The sequence below is a fragment of the Anarrhichthys ocellatus genome, unplaced genomic scaffold (assembly GCF_004355925.1).
Source record: "Anarrhichthys ocellatus isolate YVR2014 unplaced genomic scaffold, GSC_Weel_1.0 scaffold86, whole genome shotgun sequence".
NCBI classification, from domain to species: Eukaryota; Metazoa; Chordata; class Actinopteri; order Perciformes; family Anarhichadidae; genus Anarrhichthys; species Anarrhichthys ocellatus.
In genome coordinates, this window is record NW_022280116.1 from 1,126,351 (window position 1) to 1,144,080 (window position 17,730).

At 42.1% G+C, this 17,730-nt stretch overlaps 3 protein-coding genes across 3 annotated transcripts in view; all 3 read left to right on the top strand.

The window, feature by feature from the left end:
- LOC116398597 (striated muscle preferentially expressed protein kinase-like) overlaps nucleotides 1–3,270 on the top strand; it is a 38,627-nt gene extending 35,357 nt beyond the window's left edge. Inside the window, 1 exon segment of the mRNA XM_031875045.1 lies at nucleotides 42–3,270. Coding sequence (XP_031730905.1) covers nucleotides 42–297 — 256 coding nt within the window. The 3' untranslated portion in view covers nucleotides 298–3,270.
- Nucleotides 3,271–13,078: 9,808 nt separating this feature from the next.
- Nucleotides 13,079–15,791, top strand: LOC116398572 (SPEG neighbor protein). Its single transcript, XM_031874980.1, is given in 5 exon segments — nucleotides 13,079–13,185; nucleotides 14,757–15,058; nucleotides 15,292–15,308; nucleotides 15,311–15,435; nucleotides 15,653–15,791. Coding segments are annotated over 5 exon segments (690 nt in total).
- A 979-nt stretch (nucleotides 15,792–16,770) lies between these two features.
- Nucleotides 16,771–17,730, top strand: part of LOC116398596 (carboxy-terminal domain RNA polymerase II polypeptide A small phosphatase 1-like) — a 28,450-nt gene continuing 27,490 nt past the window's right edge. Inside the window, exon 1 of the mRNA XM_031875044.1 lies at nucleotides 16,771–17,182. Within this exon, the coding sequence (XP_031730904.1) occupies nucleotides 17,110–17,182 (73 nt within the window). The 5' untranslated portion in view covers nucleotides 16,771–17,109. The remainder of the gene's footprint in view (nucleotides 17,183–17,730) is intronic.

Consider the following 17,730-nt stretch of genomic DNA (forward strand, 5'->3'; position numbering starts at 1 on the left):
ATCTTTGCATATTTGCATCCTCATGATCTGGTCTTCCACAGGGCCCGTCCCTCCATTAAGGACTGCTTCAATAACTCCTGGCTTCAAGATGCCTACCTGATGCGCCTTCGCAGGCAGACGCTCACCTTTACAACTACCCGTCTCAAGGAATTCTTGGCCGACCAGCAGCACAGGCGAGAGGAGGTGGCCACCAAGCACAAAGTCCTCCTGCGGTCTTACCAGAGCTCGCCACAAACCCCCACCAGCCCCGCCACGCCAACTGTGCCAGCTTCAGCCCCCACACCTGTCACCCAGTGAAAAAACAGGCTTCCAAACACCAGGTGTCCGGACTTAACGGGCGTGGAGGAACATCCTCGGAGCGAGACAAGACTTTGGGCCGTGAGGTGGGGTGGTCCCTTCAGGTTTGAGTTGTTGAACGTAGTCGGGCGAAAAAACAAACAAAAAAAAACACACTCAAGAAACCAGCAGTGGCTGTGGTCTACGGAGACGTCACTTCTTTTTCTTTTGTTGTTCTTAAAGTGAATCTAAAAGAACGATTTCACGCTTAAGGGAACTCTTACAAAGTTACAAGAGCCTGAGTATTTTTTTACATGGCGGACCTTGTTCATACAAGGCAGGATGTCCTCTTCAAGTTAGTACCTCAAGGTTTGTAACTTTGCATACATTTTTGGATAAACTACTTCCTTTCTTACTGTCAACTCTCCAATGATTCGAGGGAATGCATTATCAGTACGCTGTAGTAACCCTCCACGGAAGGCCTAAAACTGCTGTAGTAGAGTTTTGATGTTAAAAAACATAGTTATTCACGAGATTCCAAAATGATGAGTACTGCACAATTTTAAAACAAGGAGGGCAGAAACAATTGTTGCCTTTTCCACAGCAACACTCTGCTTTATCCGTCTGTAGTTTCATATTCAAATGTGTCCTGACCAGATGTTCATTCTACGATGATCCACACCCTTAATCCAACTTGTTTGTGCTACAGTACCAGAGTTTTTGTAGCATTTCAATGATTGTCAAGATTGTAGCAGTTCCAGTTACTTCTTTTTGTTCTGAGTTTTTTTTAAATATAGAGTTCGGGGGAGACATCGGAGGATTCTCTACAAGGGCTAATAGAAAAGGACTCTTACAATTATCACAAATTTCCTCCCCAACGTTACTTAACATAGTAATGACAAGTAATGATCCGCTCATTCTCAAAATCACAATTTTGTTTTGGAATTTGTTATTAGATCACCATTTCTGCTCCACATGACAATGTGCACAGCACCAGTGGCTCCACGCAGGACGGTCACTGTGATTGGTGGTTGGCAGGCACTAGCTCCTTCAACACCAGTAAGCTAACAGCCAGCACATTGGCTTCCAGTTCAGCTTCCACTCAGCCCAGTGTGAAGGATCCACTGGCTCTCATCTCTGAGTTGACTAAAAAGACGTTTGCCGAGTCAAGTGAGTCCGCGTGTTCCTAGAACACTGAATCACGTTAGAAACCCACTGATGATACTGGGGCGCCTCCATGTGCCCTTAACCTGTTAGCATGGACCGACAGAAGCAGAGACGGGTCGTTGATGTTCATGATCAGTGCTCGAGATCTATTCTTTATGTAAAGAGCGGAGGTAGGCACCGTGACGTAACCCTTTGGTTTGTGGACTAGTTTTGAAGCCACAAGTTCCTGTCACACATGACAGCAACACCTATGGCTCTGCACTTAGGATTTGTTAGCAACAAAAATAAAGAATAACACCATCATTTAACCTTGTCTCTGAATAATGTGTAAGTGCAGATTAGCTGTAGTGACATGACTTATATTACCCTGTACATAGTAGATCAAATACAGAACTCGCTGCAGTGATGATGTACCTGCTAATTATCCCAATATTGCAAGAAAGCAACCTCTTTTGTTTTCTGCCTTAGGAAACATTTTTGTTACACATTTATTATGTTTGAATGGATTTACACACACGATGAGTCGCTTAGCTCCAGCAGCATGGGGGTACTCAGGTATGTTAGTGCTTGGCTGTGTGTCAGGATAAGGTGTAGCCAAATGATTTCAGTTGTTCCTGGCTGTCACTGCCACGACGGATCCCAGATGTTGATGCTGTTCCAAGCCACCTGCTCATACCCCCCTCACCAGCCCACCTGATGTGGTTGCATGAGGTACTTTATCCAGAGTCAAGCTACTCATGCATGAGCGGAAGCGTTTATACTCTGTGCGCTGTTTCGTTGCATTATTCTCCGAAACGCCAGAGGGCATACAAACTAAATTAATTGTAAAAAAAAAATGGACAACAAGTGTAACTCAGATATGCCATAGACTGTAATAACCTGCAAAATGCATTAAACCGACCTCCACAATGGCGAAAGAGATTGTAATGATCGGTAACCTCTTATCTCATAATCATGGACTCTACTTTACTGCCTTTGTACAAGACCTGTAAAGAAGTCAAGTATTACATGCATTATAAAGAAACAAAGGTTGAATATCTTGTAAACAATTTCATTTGGCTGCAAAATATTTACTCAAATAAAGATTTTTAAGATCTCCTGTCTCCAAAGCATTTAAAAGTGAATTGGCCTTCTTTGTATAACGGCTAGACATGTAAATAGTGTTTTTATCAGCAAACTGCGGGCCTCGCACCGGCTTCACAGGGCTGAGTATAAACTAAGCTTCAGTGTATTACCTGCATTCATTTTACACTGTTAGCGCTGTTAACTTCCAGCCGCCGGCTCAGCCGTTGCCATGTTGAGAGCTGTGGGGAGGCACTAGACACACTCTGAATATTTTATGTAGCACCGTTTTCAATGATGCTGGTTTGACAGAAATTATTATTTAATATATATATAAAAATGAGACAAAAAGGACAGTTACCTCTCGTCCACTCTGTGAGGTGAGAGCCTGGTAGACATGGAAGACGATGCCAAAATTGTACGCAGGTGCGTTTCTAGGATTCAAAGAAAGGGGGGGCTTAGCCCCAAGGGGAGCGTGTCATGTTTGCGCGCGTGGGGGCCTATTTGGGGCCTCGAAAATCCATTGTTTCAGACAGTTCATAGATTGGTTCAATCAGAGAGTGTGATTTTGAAATGGAAGGCACCCAATGCATTCACTATAATCAAGTCAAACTAGGATTACAATGTACAGAGAAAAACACTACAGGACTAGATCCGGACAGGACTTTCCGCTTTGACATGATTTTAATCAGTCTGAAGTAGGGCTGGTCGGTATACCGGTTCAACCGGTATACCGGTTTTAATTTCCCGTATGATATGAATTTTTCATATACCGTCATACCGGTGCACAGCCGAAACAACTTCTGTCGCTCTTCAACAGGCAGCAAAATATATTGTTCGCCGCCGTGAGCGCTACTTCTAGTTTTACGGCGGTTGTCATCCATCTTATTGGTGCATTACTGCCACCTACTGCTCCGGAGTGTTAATCAGACAATAGACCGCTGTGACCACTACGGTCGGAGCTAGTTAACTTAAGTGTATTGAGATACTTGTATAACAACAATTAATAACCCACAACTAACGCTCTTTAACAGGGCAAAACACCACGACACAACAGTTTGTGACACAAACAATTTGTAACACTAATAATTGTGCATTTAAAAAATGTCATCGCCGAACTGCATGCTGGGTACAGCTAGCCAACAACAGTCTGCTAACAGCTGGGAGAGGCTCTCTCGCTCCAGTAACGTTACATTAAAGAACAGAAAAGAGCGATGCAGGATGAACAAAGCGATGCAGGATGAACAAAGACTGAACAATAAAAGGTATTTTGGTCAGACACATATGCAACGCTGCTTACCGTGTAATATGTGTGGTATTTGTTATAAATGTACGTTGGTACGAGGGTGACAAGAAGCTGTACTTGGAGGGGCTTAGGACCCAGGGGAATGTAGGTGAAGGAAACAGGAAGTGACGGAACGGAAGACACGCCACACAAACAGTTGTTCACCGCTCGCTGGCCAGTTGGCCGGCCGGTTCTTTTCAGCGTTAATTAATTAATGCTTTAACGCGGAAAAAAAAATACTGTGATATGCATTTTTGGTCATACCGCCCAGCCCTAGTCTGAAGTTGCTTTCGCGTTGCCTGTGGAGTCTGTTGATTGTGCACACGTCTCTTCAGTTGCATGCCCTTATAAGGAGCTGGCGGGGCGTTTCTGTATGCAAATCCAGGTGCACGAGAACGCGCGTTCAATTTAAGAATCCTCATTCGGGGGAGCACAGCTGAGAACACTTCGGCTGTGTAAGAACCCATTTTCAGGTGTTCATGAATCAGGCGGAGATCTTTTCTGACGTTGGTCTTCCGAAGTCCGTAAGAAAACATTTCAGAAGACACTTCAGATAATGTTCGAGAATGAGGCCCAATGTGTTCCTGAATTTATTTTTATTTTATTTTGGAGATTTTCGTCGATCGCGATCGACGGGTTGGCGACCACTGCACTAATGGTAAGGGACTATGTTAATGTATGCTTTATAAACTTTATAATACTGCAATTCATGATTAATTCATGATTTATTAAGGTAGTTACTAATCCTTAGTAAAGTGTTTTATGTGACCTCATCTAAAGTGAGGACTATTTATGCCTTTTAAAGCATTTATTAAGTATTTTGTGTGACCTCATCTAAAGTGAGGACTATTTATGCCTTACAAAAGGCAAAGAAAAGGCAAGTAGACACAACACAAAGTGATCAAGAACATATCAATATTTATTGCAAGATGCAAACAATATACTGTTAAATACAAACCTCTCAGCCAAGGCACACACCTGTCTATATAAGACCTTACAGCTCACAGTGCATGTCAGAGCAAATGAGAATCATGAGGTCGAAGGAACTGCCCAAGGAGCTCAGAGACAGAATTGTGGCAAGGCAAGGTTGCAAAAGAATTTCTGCAGCACTCAAGGTTCCTAAGAGCACAGTGGCCTCCATAATCCTTAAATGGAAGGAGTTTGGGACGACCAGAACTCTTCCTAGACCTGGCCGTCCAGCCAAACTGAGCAATCGTGGAAGAAGAGCCTTGGTGAGAGAGGTAAAGAAGAACCCAAAGATCACTGTGGCTGAGCTCCAGAGATGCAGTAGGGAGATGGGAGAAAGTTCCACAAAGTCAACTATCACTGCAGCCCTCCACCAGTCAGGGCTTTATGGCAGAGTGGCCCGACAGAAGCCTCTCCTCAGTGCAAGACATATGAAAGCCCGCATAGAGTTTGCCAAAAAACACATGAAGGACTCCCAGACTATGAGAAATAAGATTCTCTGGTCTGATGAGACCAAGATTGAACTTTTTGGCGTTAATTCTAAGCGGTATGTGTGGAGAAAACCAGGCACTGCTCATCACCTGCCCAATACAATCCCAACAGTGAAACATGGTGGCAGCATCATGCTATGGGGGTGTTTTTCAGCTGCAGGGACAGGACGACTGGTTGCAATTGAAGGAAAGATGAATGCGGCCAAGTACAGAGATATCCTGGAAGAAAACCTCTTCCAGAGTGCTCTGGACCTCAGACTGGGCCGAAGGGTCACCTTCCAACAAGACAATGACCCTAAGCACACAGCTAAAATAACAAAGGAGTGGCTTCGGAACAACTCTGTGACCATTCTTGACTGGCCCAGCCAGAGCCCCGACCTAAACCCAATTGAGCATCTCTGGAGAGACCTGAAAATGGCTGTCCACCAACGTTCACCATCCAACCTGACGGAACTGGAGAGGATCTGCAAGGAAGAATGGCAGAGGATCCCCAAATCCAGGTGTGAAAAACTTGTTGCATCATTCCCAAGAAGACTCATGGCTGTACTAGCTCAAAAGGGTGCTTCTACTCAATACTGAGCAAAGGGTCTGAATACTTATGACCATGTGATATTTCAGTTTTTCTTTTTTAATAAATTTGCAAAAATTTCTACATTTGTTTTTTTCTGTCAAGATGGGGTGCTGAGTGTACATTAATGAGAAATAAAATGAACTTTTTTGATTTTAGCAAATGGCTGCAATGAAACACTGAAAAATTTAAAGGGGTCTGAATACTTTCCGTACCCACTGTATATGATATTTGGTAGGGACATGTATCAAATGGAGGCTTAAAAGAAAGTCTCTTGGGACCATGCTTTAAAACCAACCGGAAGTCAGCCATTTCGATTTTTGTGTGAATTTTCCCATGATTTCTAGTCGCTGTACTTTAACGAACTCCTCCTAGGGATGTTGTCAGATCCTTTTCAAATTTGGTCAGTATAATCTAAAGACCTTTGCAATTAAAAGTTACTCAAAGCTTTACGTTTGATAGAATGGCGTAGCCGTGACGTGGCCGCTAGGTGATTCGCTATTAAACAAGCTGATGTAACTCCACTGGACTTGCTCAAATGTGTCCCAAAGTTGCCATATTTGATAACAGTCATGGCCTGAGGATGTCTACAAGCCAATTTTCACTCAGTCATAGCGCCACCTACTGGCAACAGGAAGACAGCGTTATGTGACAAACTGAATCCGATTTATATGACATTTACATGATGTGGTCTATACTTGATGTAGAGCAACACAATGCATGTTTGCATGTTCTCTAGCGCCACAAAGTGGATACAGGAACTGGTGGAATATTTGATAGTCACAGATATTTATGGCCGCTTCTGCTGGCGTCCCGCCAGTACCCCCGAGACGCGGGAAGGTGCGAGGGCCCGTTCATCGCTGCTCGCAGCTTTAATTTTTACTTGAAATGAGAAAACATTAATTTATTTTTTTCTATGTATTATATATCCATCCATCCATCCATTTTCCTCCGCTTATCCGGGGTCGGGTCGCGGTGGCAACAGGCAAAGCAGGCTGACCCAGACCTCCCTCTAACCGGCAACATGTTCCAGCTCATTCTGGGGGATCCCGAGGCGTTCCCAGGCCAGCTGGGAGATGTAATCCCTCCAGCGTGTTCTGGGTCTTCCCCGGGGTCTCTTCCCAGTTGGACATGCCTGGAAAACCTCCAGTGGAGCTTTACTGCTGCAGCCGCACCGATCCGTCTGTCGATCTCCCGCGCCATCTTACCCTCACTCGTGAACAAGACCCCGAGATACTTGAACTCCTTCGCTTGAGGTAGGCACTCCGATTATATATAATATATGAATTATATATAATCCATCCAGTTAATTGTTAAAATATAATTGATGTGTACTTTATTTAATTTGACAGTTCTTGACTACACAGATATATATATCTATCTATATCTATATCTATCTCTATCTCTATATCTATATCTATATATATAGATAGATAGATATATTGGTGGCTGCGAAGGGGAGAAAGCACAAAGCATAAAAAACATTAAACATCCATTAAAAAGGATTTGATAATCCTTAAATTATCATGGTGGCACCAAACATACTAAGCCAAATTACGAAAAGTGCTAACGGACAATCTATTCTGAATCCAATGTTACAAATCAGATATGTTACTGGTTTACACGACAGGAGTTTGGTGAGAGTATATTACCCCATCATCCTACATCGGACACCGGAAGTACCGCTAACGCATGTTGGCACATGATTTGAAGACTGGCCATCCCCTTTTGATACTATTGAAACAGCAGCCCAACACAGCGACATGTCACCGTGCAGGACTCTCGCCGGAGATACACACCAGACTATCTCTCGAGAGTCAGCGAGATACGCGACTATCTCTCGAGAGTCAGCGAGATACGCGACTGTCTCTCCCCGACAGTTCACGCTCACTGTCACGATCAGGATAACCAGGGAAATTACTCTTGCATATGTCACAACTACGTTAGAGGCACGACCAGCGTCCAGATATAGCGATGATCCATAGAAACCTGTGAGGAGAGAAAGCACAGAGAGTGAGTGAACGAGAGCATACAAACACTGTCCTAATGTAGGAGGTTAGAGTAAATCCCAACATTTTACACAGTTAGTTAATTATTTTACAACTGTATGAGTATAAATACTATATTTCAAAATATTCCTCCTTCAAGCAAAGCTCTCTAAGTTGTACTGTACTTAACTCTCAGTAAATAATCAATGCTAACAATTTGATAATCCAGGAGGGATTTGGTAATCCTTAAATTATTATCGTGGCACCAAACATGCTAAGCTAAATTACAAAAAATGCCAACGGGCAAAATCTATTCTGAATCCAATGTTACAGGTCAGATATGCTACTGGTTTACACGACAGGTGTTTGGTGAGAGTATATTACCCCATCATCCTACATCGGACACCGGAAGTACCGCTAACGCATGTTGGCACATGATTTGAAGACTGGCCATCCCCTTTTGATACTACTGAAACAGCAGCCCAACACAGCGACATGTCACCGTGCAGGACTCTCGCCGGAGATACACACCCGACTGTAACTCGAGAGTCAGCGAGATACGTGACTGTCTCTCCCCGACAGTTCACGCTCACTGTCACGATCAGGATAACCAGGGAAATTACTCTTGCATATGTCACAACTACGTTAGAGGCACGACCAGCGTCCAGATATAACGATGATCCATAGAAACCTGTGAGGAGAGAAAGCACAGAGAGTGAGTGAACGAGAGCATACAAACACTGTCCTAATGTAGGAGGTTAGAGTAAATCCCAACATTTTACAGTTAGTTAATTATTTTACAACTGTATGAGTATAAATACTATATTTCAAAATATCCCTCCTATAAGCAAAGCTCTCTAAGTTGTACAGTACTTAACTCTCAGTCAATGCGAAGTACCCTAACGCATGTTGGCACATGATTTGAAGACAGACCACCCACTATCGACACTATTGAAACGGCAGCCCAACACAGCGACATGCCAACATGCAGGACTTAAGAGACGCGAATGTCTCCCCGACAGTTCAAATGCTCACCGTCACGGTCCGAGACGCCTGGGAAATGAATCTTGCATTTGACACAACTAAGGCAGAGGCAAGATTTTCAAGATCAAATTAGAATGTTGACGTGTCACAAAGACCTTTAGTCTTTGTGACACGTCAACATTCTAATTCATTCAGAACATGCATGTTCCATCCAGCATTCCATTCTATTCTTAATGGCATTTTTTGAATTCTTTTAAGAATTATTTCATGAATTCACTATTTGCTAGTTCAGCGATCACCATGTTTTCCATGGCACAGTTTTCACAAAACTCCACACATTATGACCCATTTACAGTACGATCGGAAAAGATTGTACAGACGGAAAAGATTGTACTTTTTTTGGGACAAACGTTTCGCTCAGGAACTGATACGGAAGTGCACTTACGCGATGGAAAACTCCGACCTAAGTTGAAAGGACGCGCGGATCCGGGCCAGAAAGAATGACTGCTGACGGGCCTCCAATGCCCGTCTGTTTCTTAGTTTGCTGGCACGTAACGTTAGACATTATGGAGGATGAGTATCCAGCTCGCCTTCCAGCTAACACTAGAGGTCCTGAGACAGGCGCACGCTAACGCGTCACCTCCGTTGTAAATGGAGCAATCCAGGTGACAGATGGCTAACTAGCTGTTATATGTGGAGTGGATGTGAATTAGATCGATATGCTTGGTATGAAATGAATAATTAAATAAGTAAATGTAAACTAATATGCAAAGCTCCTGGTTAGCTCCAGTCGTATATTTACAAATGTTTTGTATCCAGCCATGTTCTCCTGAAGGAGAATGTCTGTTTGTTTCTTACATGAATTAATGGCTGAGAGGTTTGTATTTGACAGTATATTGTTTCCATCTTGCAATAAATATTGATATGTTCTTGATCACTTTGTGTTTTGTCTATTTGCCTTTTCTGTTCAAAAGCTATGTGTTTTGAGGCACTGCTGGCCTTTCAATGTCATTTATAAATGCTTTGTAAGGCATAAATAGTCCTCACTTTAGATGAGGTCACACAAAATACTTTACTAAGGAGTAGTAACTACCTTAATAAATCATGAATTAATCATGAATTGCAGTATTAATACGCATTTATAAAGCATATATTAACATAGTCCCTAACCATTATATATATATATAAATGCATGAATAATGTACATCTAAATAAGTACCTAACAGCCTAAGGGTACATCCCAAGTCTCTTAATTGCATCCCCGTTTCCTTCACTTGCGTCCTTTCCTTGCATCTTAGACCCTCCCACCAGGGATGCATGGAGAGACGCAAGGAAACCATGCGAGGAGAGAGGAAACGAGGAAATATGTTTTAAGAGACATGAGACGTCCTTGAAGCGACGTCTGTTTCTGATGACGGTGGCTGATGATCACAGCTGGATCAGCTGTCAGTCAGATTTAACAGCTGGAGAGACTTTTGAGAAGTTTGTGTCTGTTCACATGATCACTGTACTTAATTATAGTAACTAATAATACTAAAAACTAATAAAGACACACAGTAATCACCACTGTAGAGGTGTTTCTCTCTGTAGTCTGTTGACAAACTGTCCTGTGTTCTGTTTAGAAGCGCAGGATCGATTTCTACCGGTGGAATGCGTTTGTCTTATTTATGAATTATTATTATTAATTAGAATATGATTATAGGCTCCATGTTTCAGGTTAAACTTAAATGATAAAACTCAACAAACACTCAGGAACGATCAGCCTCACGTGACTGAATGAAATGATGATAGATGATGTAAAAAGTGTTTCATCTCTCCAGCTCTCTCTGACTTTAATTGTATTCATAATAAAAGTTATTGAGGGAAATATCAGATCATGAAATCGGGTTAAGGTTGCCAATCAGCGCTAAATAAGAGTCCAGTTCTTGTCAGCGTTCAACATAGACGCGGCATATTACGTCGCGAAAAATGCCGAAAGCGACTACGAATTCACCGATTGCCATGTCTCTTGACAATCTTGGGTTAGCAGACTTAATGTGCGCAGTGAAATTCTCGCCAGGGGTGACTTTACCTTCACACTCGGGAGATGTCAGTATGAGGCTGATGAGGTTGATGTCTTTTCCCTGCAATATTTTTGATCTTAAGCGTGGAGAAGTGTTAGATTCAGAGGGAACATATGGCGTACCTGGCAAGATAAAAATAGCCTCTCCAAGTCATTGAAGATTGTTTATTAATACATTGTTGAGAGCATTTGGTCTTATTTTAGCTGTCATCTTCAACTGCTAACAGCTATTGCTTTGAAAAATTCGTTTGTTTTTTTATATATAAATTACAGTCTTTAAATGACCGGACATTTTATCAATAAAGTTAAGATTTGAATTAGTTATAATTAAATTGTAAATTATTATTTATGGATTCTCTTGATGAAGCATCATGCAACTTTTTGGTTTCCAGCCCATACAAGCTTACAAGCACACGGTGATTCAATACACACGCAATATAGTTGTGCCTGCAGAGCGTACAACACATGAAATCAGAAATGTTGTGAACCTAAGACAATCCATACAGCGCTTTATTCAAATAATATTTCAACATTTCCTCTTATTCCGTGCTCTATATATGAGATATGAGGAGGTATGTCTTCACAAAAAGAAAACTAGTCTTGGTTCTTCATCAAGAGATTGTAAATGTGACGATACCCGCCTGGTTGATTTGCAAAAAAATGGATAAATTATAATTGTTTTAAAAAGATTGTTGGGGGCATTTTTGCTTTTATTTGACCGCTTTAGAAACAGGGACTGGAAATGGGGCGAGGAGAGGGACAGAGAGAGAGGTATAAATTTAAAAAAAAAGTTGTGTTGTTCCTTTCATACCGCTTTGCTTTTTTGAGGGCAAATTCAGTTTTAAGACCAGCATGGGAAACATTTGCAGTTTTTTTAAAATCACTTTTCTGTCACGTGTGTTGATACCAAGTACGGATTTGCACGCCTCACACACAAAGTGTAATCTCTGTGACAGATAGGATTCATCTTAAAGGAAGTACCGAGGACTTTTACCACGTCGAGCTGCGTCACACATGCAGCAACATGAGTTGTTTTAATCTGTGTATTGACTGAGAGCGAGTGTTGGTAATTCTATGAAACTGTTTTACTAGTTCTATATATTCTCATGCTACTGCTAGATAAATACTGCCCTTTTGTCTTTTTTTGCCTTTTCCTATGCAGAGTAGAAGTTAATCACAGAGGGAGTTGTTTTTAAACCTGAATGAAAACATGCGAGAGCAGCATGAGAATGCAAATGTTGCGTTCAACTCTAAACGTCTGTGCAATATATTATGTTCTTCAATCATATAAACTGGAACTACAACTGTTTGTAAGCAGCCAACAGGGATTTGAAAAAAAAGAAAAGAAAAAGATGTTGACCGCTCCACGTTTTGTATTAAAAATCCTTTGCCGTATTTTTGTGGAATGTGTTGCAGTGCCTCGTGATGGATATTAGACCCACAGAGAAAAAAAAAGTTTAAATGAATGACAAGTTCTTATATTTTGGGATTATATGAATGTGACTGCTTTTGTGTGTGTTACGCAATTTGTTTATTTATTGAGTGACTGTGTTATAGCTGCCGCTTTAACACAGCCGGAGCCAGGGTTTGAACCACCGACCCTGCTATCCACTTAGCCACAATCGGTTTCACGATTTTATTTCAATCACAAACGGCAAAGTACCTCTGCGACATTTGTTGCGCATCCTCAATCAGCCTTGTCATGCCGAGTGTTTCCTAAAATCCAAAGAAGGAAAAGGAACGTCGGGCCAACGAGTCATTCTCCTTGATCCCCAAGGACCTCTACACATAAAGCGTGAAGTGTTTTTAGGTTTGCTGACTCAGGTGTGGATCTGAGAGTGCAGCTTCGAGAGGTTCTCCGAGGTAAGAAAACTTGACACAAGGTTGTAAAAAAATAAGAAATGCTCGGCAAGGTAATGCACATTATTTCATTTTGTAAAGAGCTCCTCTTCTCCAGATTATAAAGGCCCTTTTCACAGAAGAATTTTTAACATGTCGCAGTAGAAAGAGCACAGGTGTAAATAATTCAATTAATGAGGGACGAATGCCATTAAGCTGCCTCAGTTTCAGGGTCCTGCTGTGGTGAATGGGACACTTGAATAGAACGGAGCCATCGTTAATGTCATTAGTCATGTCTTCTGTGAAAAAGGCCATTTGGATATCGAATACGCTTTTTTTTAATGACCTCAACAAGTTCCTTCTCGTGCTAACCTGCTCGGATCCCTGCAGATGTCCAAGGCGAAGGCTGCACCCCCACCTGGGTGCACTCTGAACATCAACGATCCTCAGGTCCAGGAGGCCGCCATCCGAATCCAAGCCTCGTAACGTGGCCACAGGTACCGAAACAATCCCACGTCTACTGGCATTATTGTTTAACGTTGGACCCGAGAGCCCCCACGGGGGGCTGTTTTAGAGTGTGCAGCATTCAGCGTGTCGTAGAAGGCATTTTTCATAAAGAAATATGATTATTGCTCCAGACATATTAAATATCGAATTAACGGGAAAAGTCCGAGCAACATCATCATACCAGCCATTGTAAACACTGCAAACACAATTATACATGAACTAATATATCTGGAAGATATCTAGAAGATTTGCCACAATTTTGGCCAAAAATCGACGCCCTATGCTCACTCTATGGCTCTCTCATCACGGAGCAGGATCGCACATGGCGGATGAACACATGCAGGAGGGGCACGATTCGACCCGGAAACGCACAGCAACGTCCAAATTACTCTCTTTCAAACCGTTCAAAAGTTATGGGTATGCATGCCAACATCAGCCGCAGGTCACGAGAAAAAAAATGGGTAAAAAAAACTTACGTTTTGGCGATGAAAAACGGATTTATTCGAGCCGATTTCTGCACAGCTCTGCCCGCCATGTTCTGCTGCGTGTCTGTGAGTGAGATCAATGCGCTGGCGGAATGAATCACAAAATGGCAGACGATTCTGTGGGGTGGAGCAATCCATGTAGAGAGGGGGGTTCGCCCAGCATTTTGCGATTTTTAGTCAGTAAACAGACCCGGATATGATCAAACACCCCTGCATGGCTCCCGTTGGACTATCCCGCATCTAAAAATGTCTCACAGTAAATCGGCCTTACCAGGGTCACATAGACACACATTATGAGCCATTTATTGTTATGAATGACAGATATGACACATCGTAACTGCTCAAAATTATTCAAAATGGTGTCAAACTGATTTATTAGGAATATTGAACACTCTTAGTGATAAGAAAAGTGAATATATAGTTAATATTTAGTTATATAGTATATGAAATTAGTATACAGCAATGCAACAGCTGGTTTCCGAAAATCAAAATTTTGATTTTTAGCACCATTTATGCTGGCCTGCTTCACTCAATCGAAGTAAAATATGTTGTGGGGACATGTAAAACGTGTTGTTCTATGTCTGTGGCGTAGTTTTAGGCTTGCAGCTGCATTATTTTTTTTTAAAAAGTTCAATATAAGTGCTTTTTTTCAGGCGAACCTAGAAATTTTTCAATTTGAGCTATGTGTGCATAAGTGTATCAGTTATTAACCAGTAACATATACACAATATTTACACAATTCAACACATCTCACAAGTGTTTCCAGTATTCTAGCATAAAAATTATTAAAATAGACCCTGTAGTTAGAGCTCGGGACTCTCTTTAGTATGGGTATGCAATTTTCGAGCAGAGGGCTAAAAATAGGGCTAGGTACCAGAAGGTTTTAAAGCAGTCAGTATGCTTCAAGCAAAGGGATCGTCGGTTATTCCCCCCCCCCCCCCCCCCCTTTCCTCACCTGTCTGTCCTTGTTCGTACGAAACTTTGCATGTGCTCCGTTGAAGCATACTGACCCCGTTTTGGCAGGAAAAAAATAACACAAAGTGATTCTTGCATTCCTGTTTTTCCCCCTCTCATAGGTCGCGTAAAGAGCTCCGGGAGAAAGGCCCTCCCAAGATCCTGCAGGAGCTCAAAGATGTGGTTCTTGTCGAGGGCAGCGCCGCGAAGCTGGAGTGCAGCGCTTTCCCAGACCCTTTCATCGTCTGGTGCAAGGACGGCAAACAGCTGAAGGATGGCCGCAAGTACCGCTACGTTTTTGAAGACCCAGATTTTGTGGCACTCGTGGTTCGAGACGGGGTGCAGGCTGATCTGGGAAAATACACGGTCTCCATCAAAAATCCATTCGGACTGACGTGTGGATCGGCCTGTATTCTAGTGGAAGGTGTGTACACGTACTTAGTGTTAGTGGGCTTTTGTTGTTTTACGGTGGGGCGTGAATCTTAATGTTTGTTCGTTTGACACGGTCGGAGGAATCAGAATTTAATCAAACAGATTAAACAGTGATTACTATTGTCTTTTGTACAACTTTATCTTTCAGGCAACATCCAAATTCTAGCACTTGTGATCATCCACAAGTCATGTGGCTGACGGAGTATTTGCATCATGCTTTCCCAGTCCCTGCTAAGGTTGCTACAAAGGCCCAGACAACATGAAGGCCAAGAGGGGGACAACGGTGGTGCTCAAGGCTGCAATACGCGGGGAGCCTCCTCCAGATGTTGCCTGGCTCAAAGACGGAGATGACATCGATGAAGATGACAGGTCGTCTCTTTTAGAAACCCAATAAGCAGGAATAATGTATACATATGTGTTTACCATGCTTTTTCAGGATGTGTGTACATGTATAATCTGCATTTTTTTTTTTTGTGAATGCCACATTTACAAACATTATCCAATAACTGTATGGAAATGAAGAGATGTGAATCTAATTCTAGGGAAATCAAATAGCGATAATAAAGGGACTATGACTGTCTTTCAGGGTGTTCTTCGACATCGGAAACACTGACACGATCTTGACCATCAAAAATGCAAAGTTGTCTGATGCTGGCAGGTATGAGGTGTTTGCGGAGAACAGCCTGGGCACAGACCAGTCCTTCGCTCGCGTCAACATCCTCTGATGGAACCTCTCCACTATACACCGGTGCTGATGCGACGAGCTTCTGTTTTCTCTTATAGTGCAATCCAATGGACAATATACTGTATCACTAATGTGTTCCAAGCTGTACATTCAGTCGTGACCATGAGAAAAAGTAAAGATTTTTTTTGCTAACAGCTTTTTGGAGTGTTTTGTTTTTTTGTTTTTTTTTGTGTAAGTTTTTATGCAAGTATTGTGTCTGATAGAAATGGGGGGAAGTAAAGATTTATTATGAAAAAGACCGCATTTTACCATAATAATAAATACAAAACCTATCAGCCATCTTGACATTTAACATTAAGATGAGAGGGTTACTTAAATATATAGTGTATGTGGACATGAATGGAATTCAACTGTGTGCAGTTAGAGATTTGTTTTTATGCTGCCAGCAGCATCTAGCTGTGATCAGAGGAATTACAGCTACACTGTCTTTTCCACTCAGCAGTGTGTGGTGATAGTTATTTGATTCGAATGCAGTAAAACAGGCAGAAAGTCACAGCAAGGAGTTCCATTTTCAGTATAGTATAGTTGCAGAGGTTTTAAAAAAACGTAAATAAACGCCCTCGTTTACATGTGGGAGGAGTCTTGCTGGAGGTTTTTCAAAAAAAGAGAGTCGCTTTGATCTAAGGTGTGGACACTTTAAAGACAGTGTAACTTCCTCTTCTCTCGGTCGGTTTCAAGGCTGCCCCCGTCCAACGTCAACGCTGTGCTTGAAAACAAACTTTAAAAACAAGACACGCACAAGAAACGTCTCACTTTAACGGCAGAAAACAAAAACTATTTCATTATCCACATGAAAAATATCGATTTTATACATGTTGCATCACTTTTATTCGGCAAATTTACACTCACAATATCGCAAAAATAAAACATCAGAAACGTACAGAAATGTCCCTATAACATTTTCCCCAATAAAACGAGCAACTCCGACACACGTGCGGTGATATTCAGCGACGAGCCTCGCGTCCTGCATTGTGGCTTTAAGAATGGGGCTTCCTTGAAACCGTCAAGTTCCATGTTTGCGTGGCCAAATAGATGAACTTATTCAACGTAACAACTTTTAGAAATAACTCATTTTAGACGCTTTTAACGTTTTGCATTTTAGAGCAGTCTGCTCCGTTACGCTTTGCTTTGCACGCGTGTCTGCTGTTTGCAGAGTTTCTTAAGTTGCATGCTCAGTATGCGCGTTAGCAGACAGGGAGTGGCAAAATATAAATACTTTTTTTTTTTTTTCTGCCACAACACCTCGAACTCATTTGTATATACAGCAATAACGTCCCTGTCTTTGAGTGACGGATCTAATGGACCATTCTCCGTCGATAATCACGCAAGTAACCAGAGACGAGGAGGAAAATGCGACTTGTCGTGAGGACGGTGAGTTTGTCCAAAAGTTTACTGCACTTTTTCTGCTGCGCCTGACCATGTCAACGAGACAACGAAACGAGACGAGCGGTGGTGTCTTTTTAGGACGCCACGGTGTCGCAAATGTGAACAAGTGGTGCACGTGAACGAGCTCTGACAGTGTCTTCTCGCACCGGGGGAAAACAACTATAAAGTCCTTGAACGGCATTGTTTTAAACGTTTTGATCCAGCTTTGAGTGAGTTTGAAAACAGGTTGCCTTCTGGGTAGGCCGAAGCCACTGGCAGCCGTTAAGGAGCTTTAAACGCACATATTGGACACTAATTTAGATTTAAACGAATATGTGTGGTACAAAACCAACCAAAAAAGTCACTGAGCTGTCAGAGTTTTGTGTTAAATGCAGAGTGCGCGCAAAACATCCGAAATAATAGGTCCTATCAAAGGGGGCGTGGTCACTTTGACAGTTCACTGTTATTGTTTTGGACTCTGATGTTGATCTGCTTCAGTGTATCTTATCAAGATAATCCCAAGAAGGTATTTTTTTTAACAATATGAACTCATA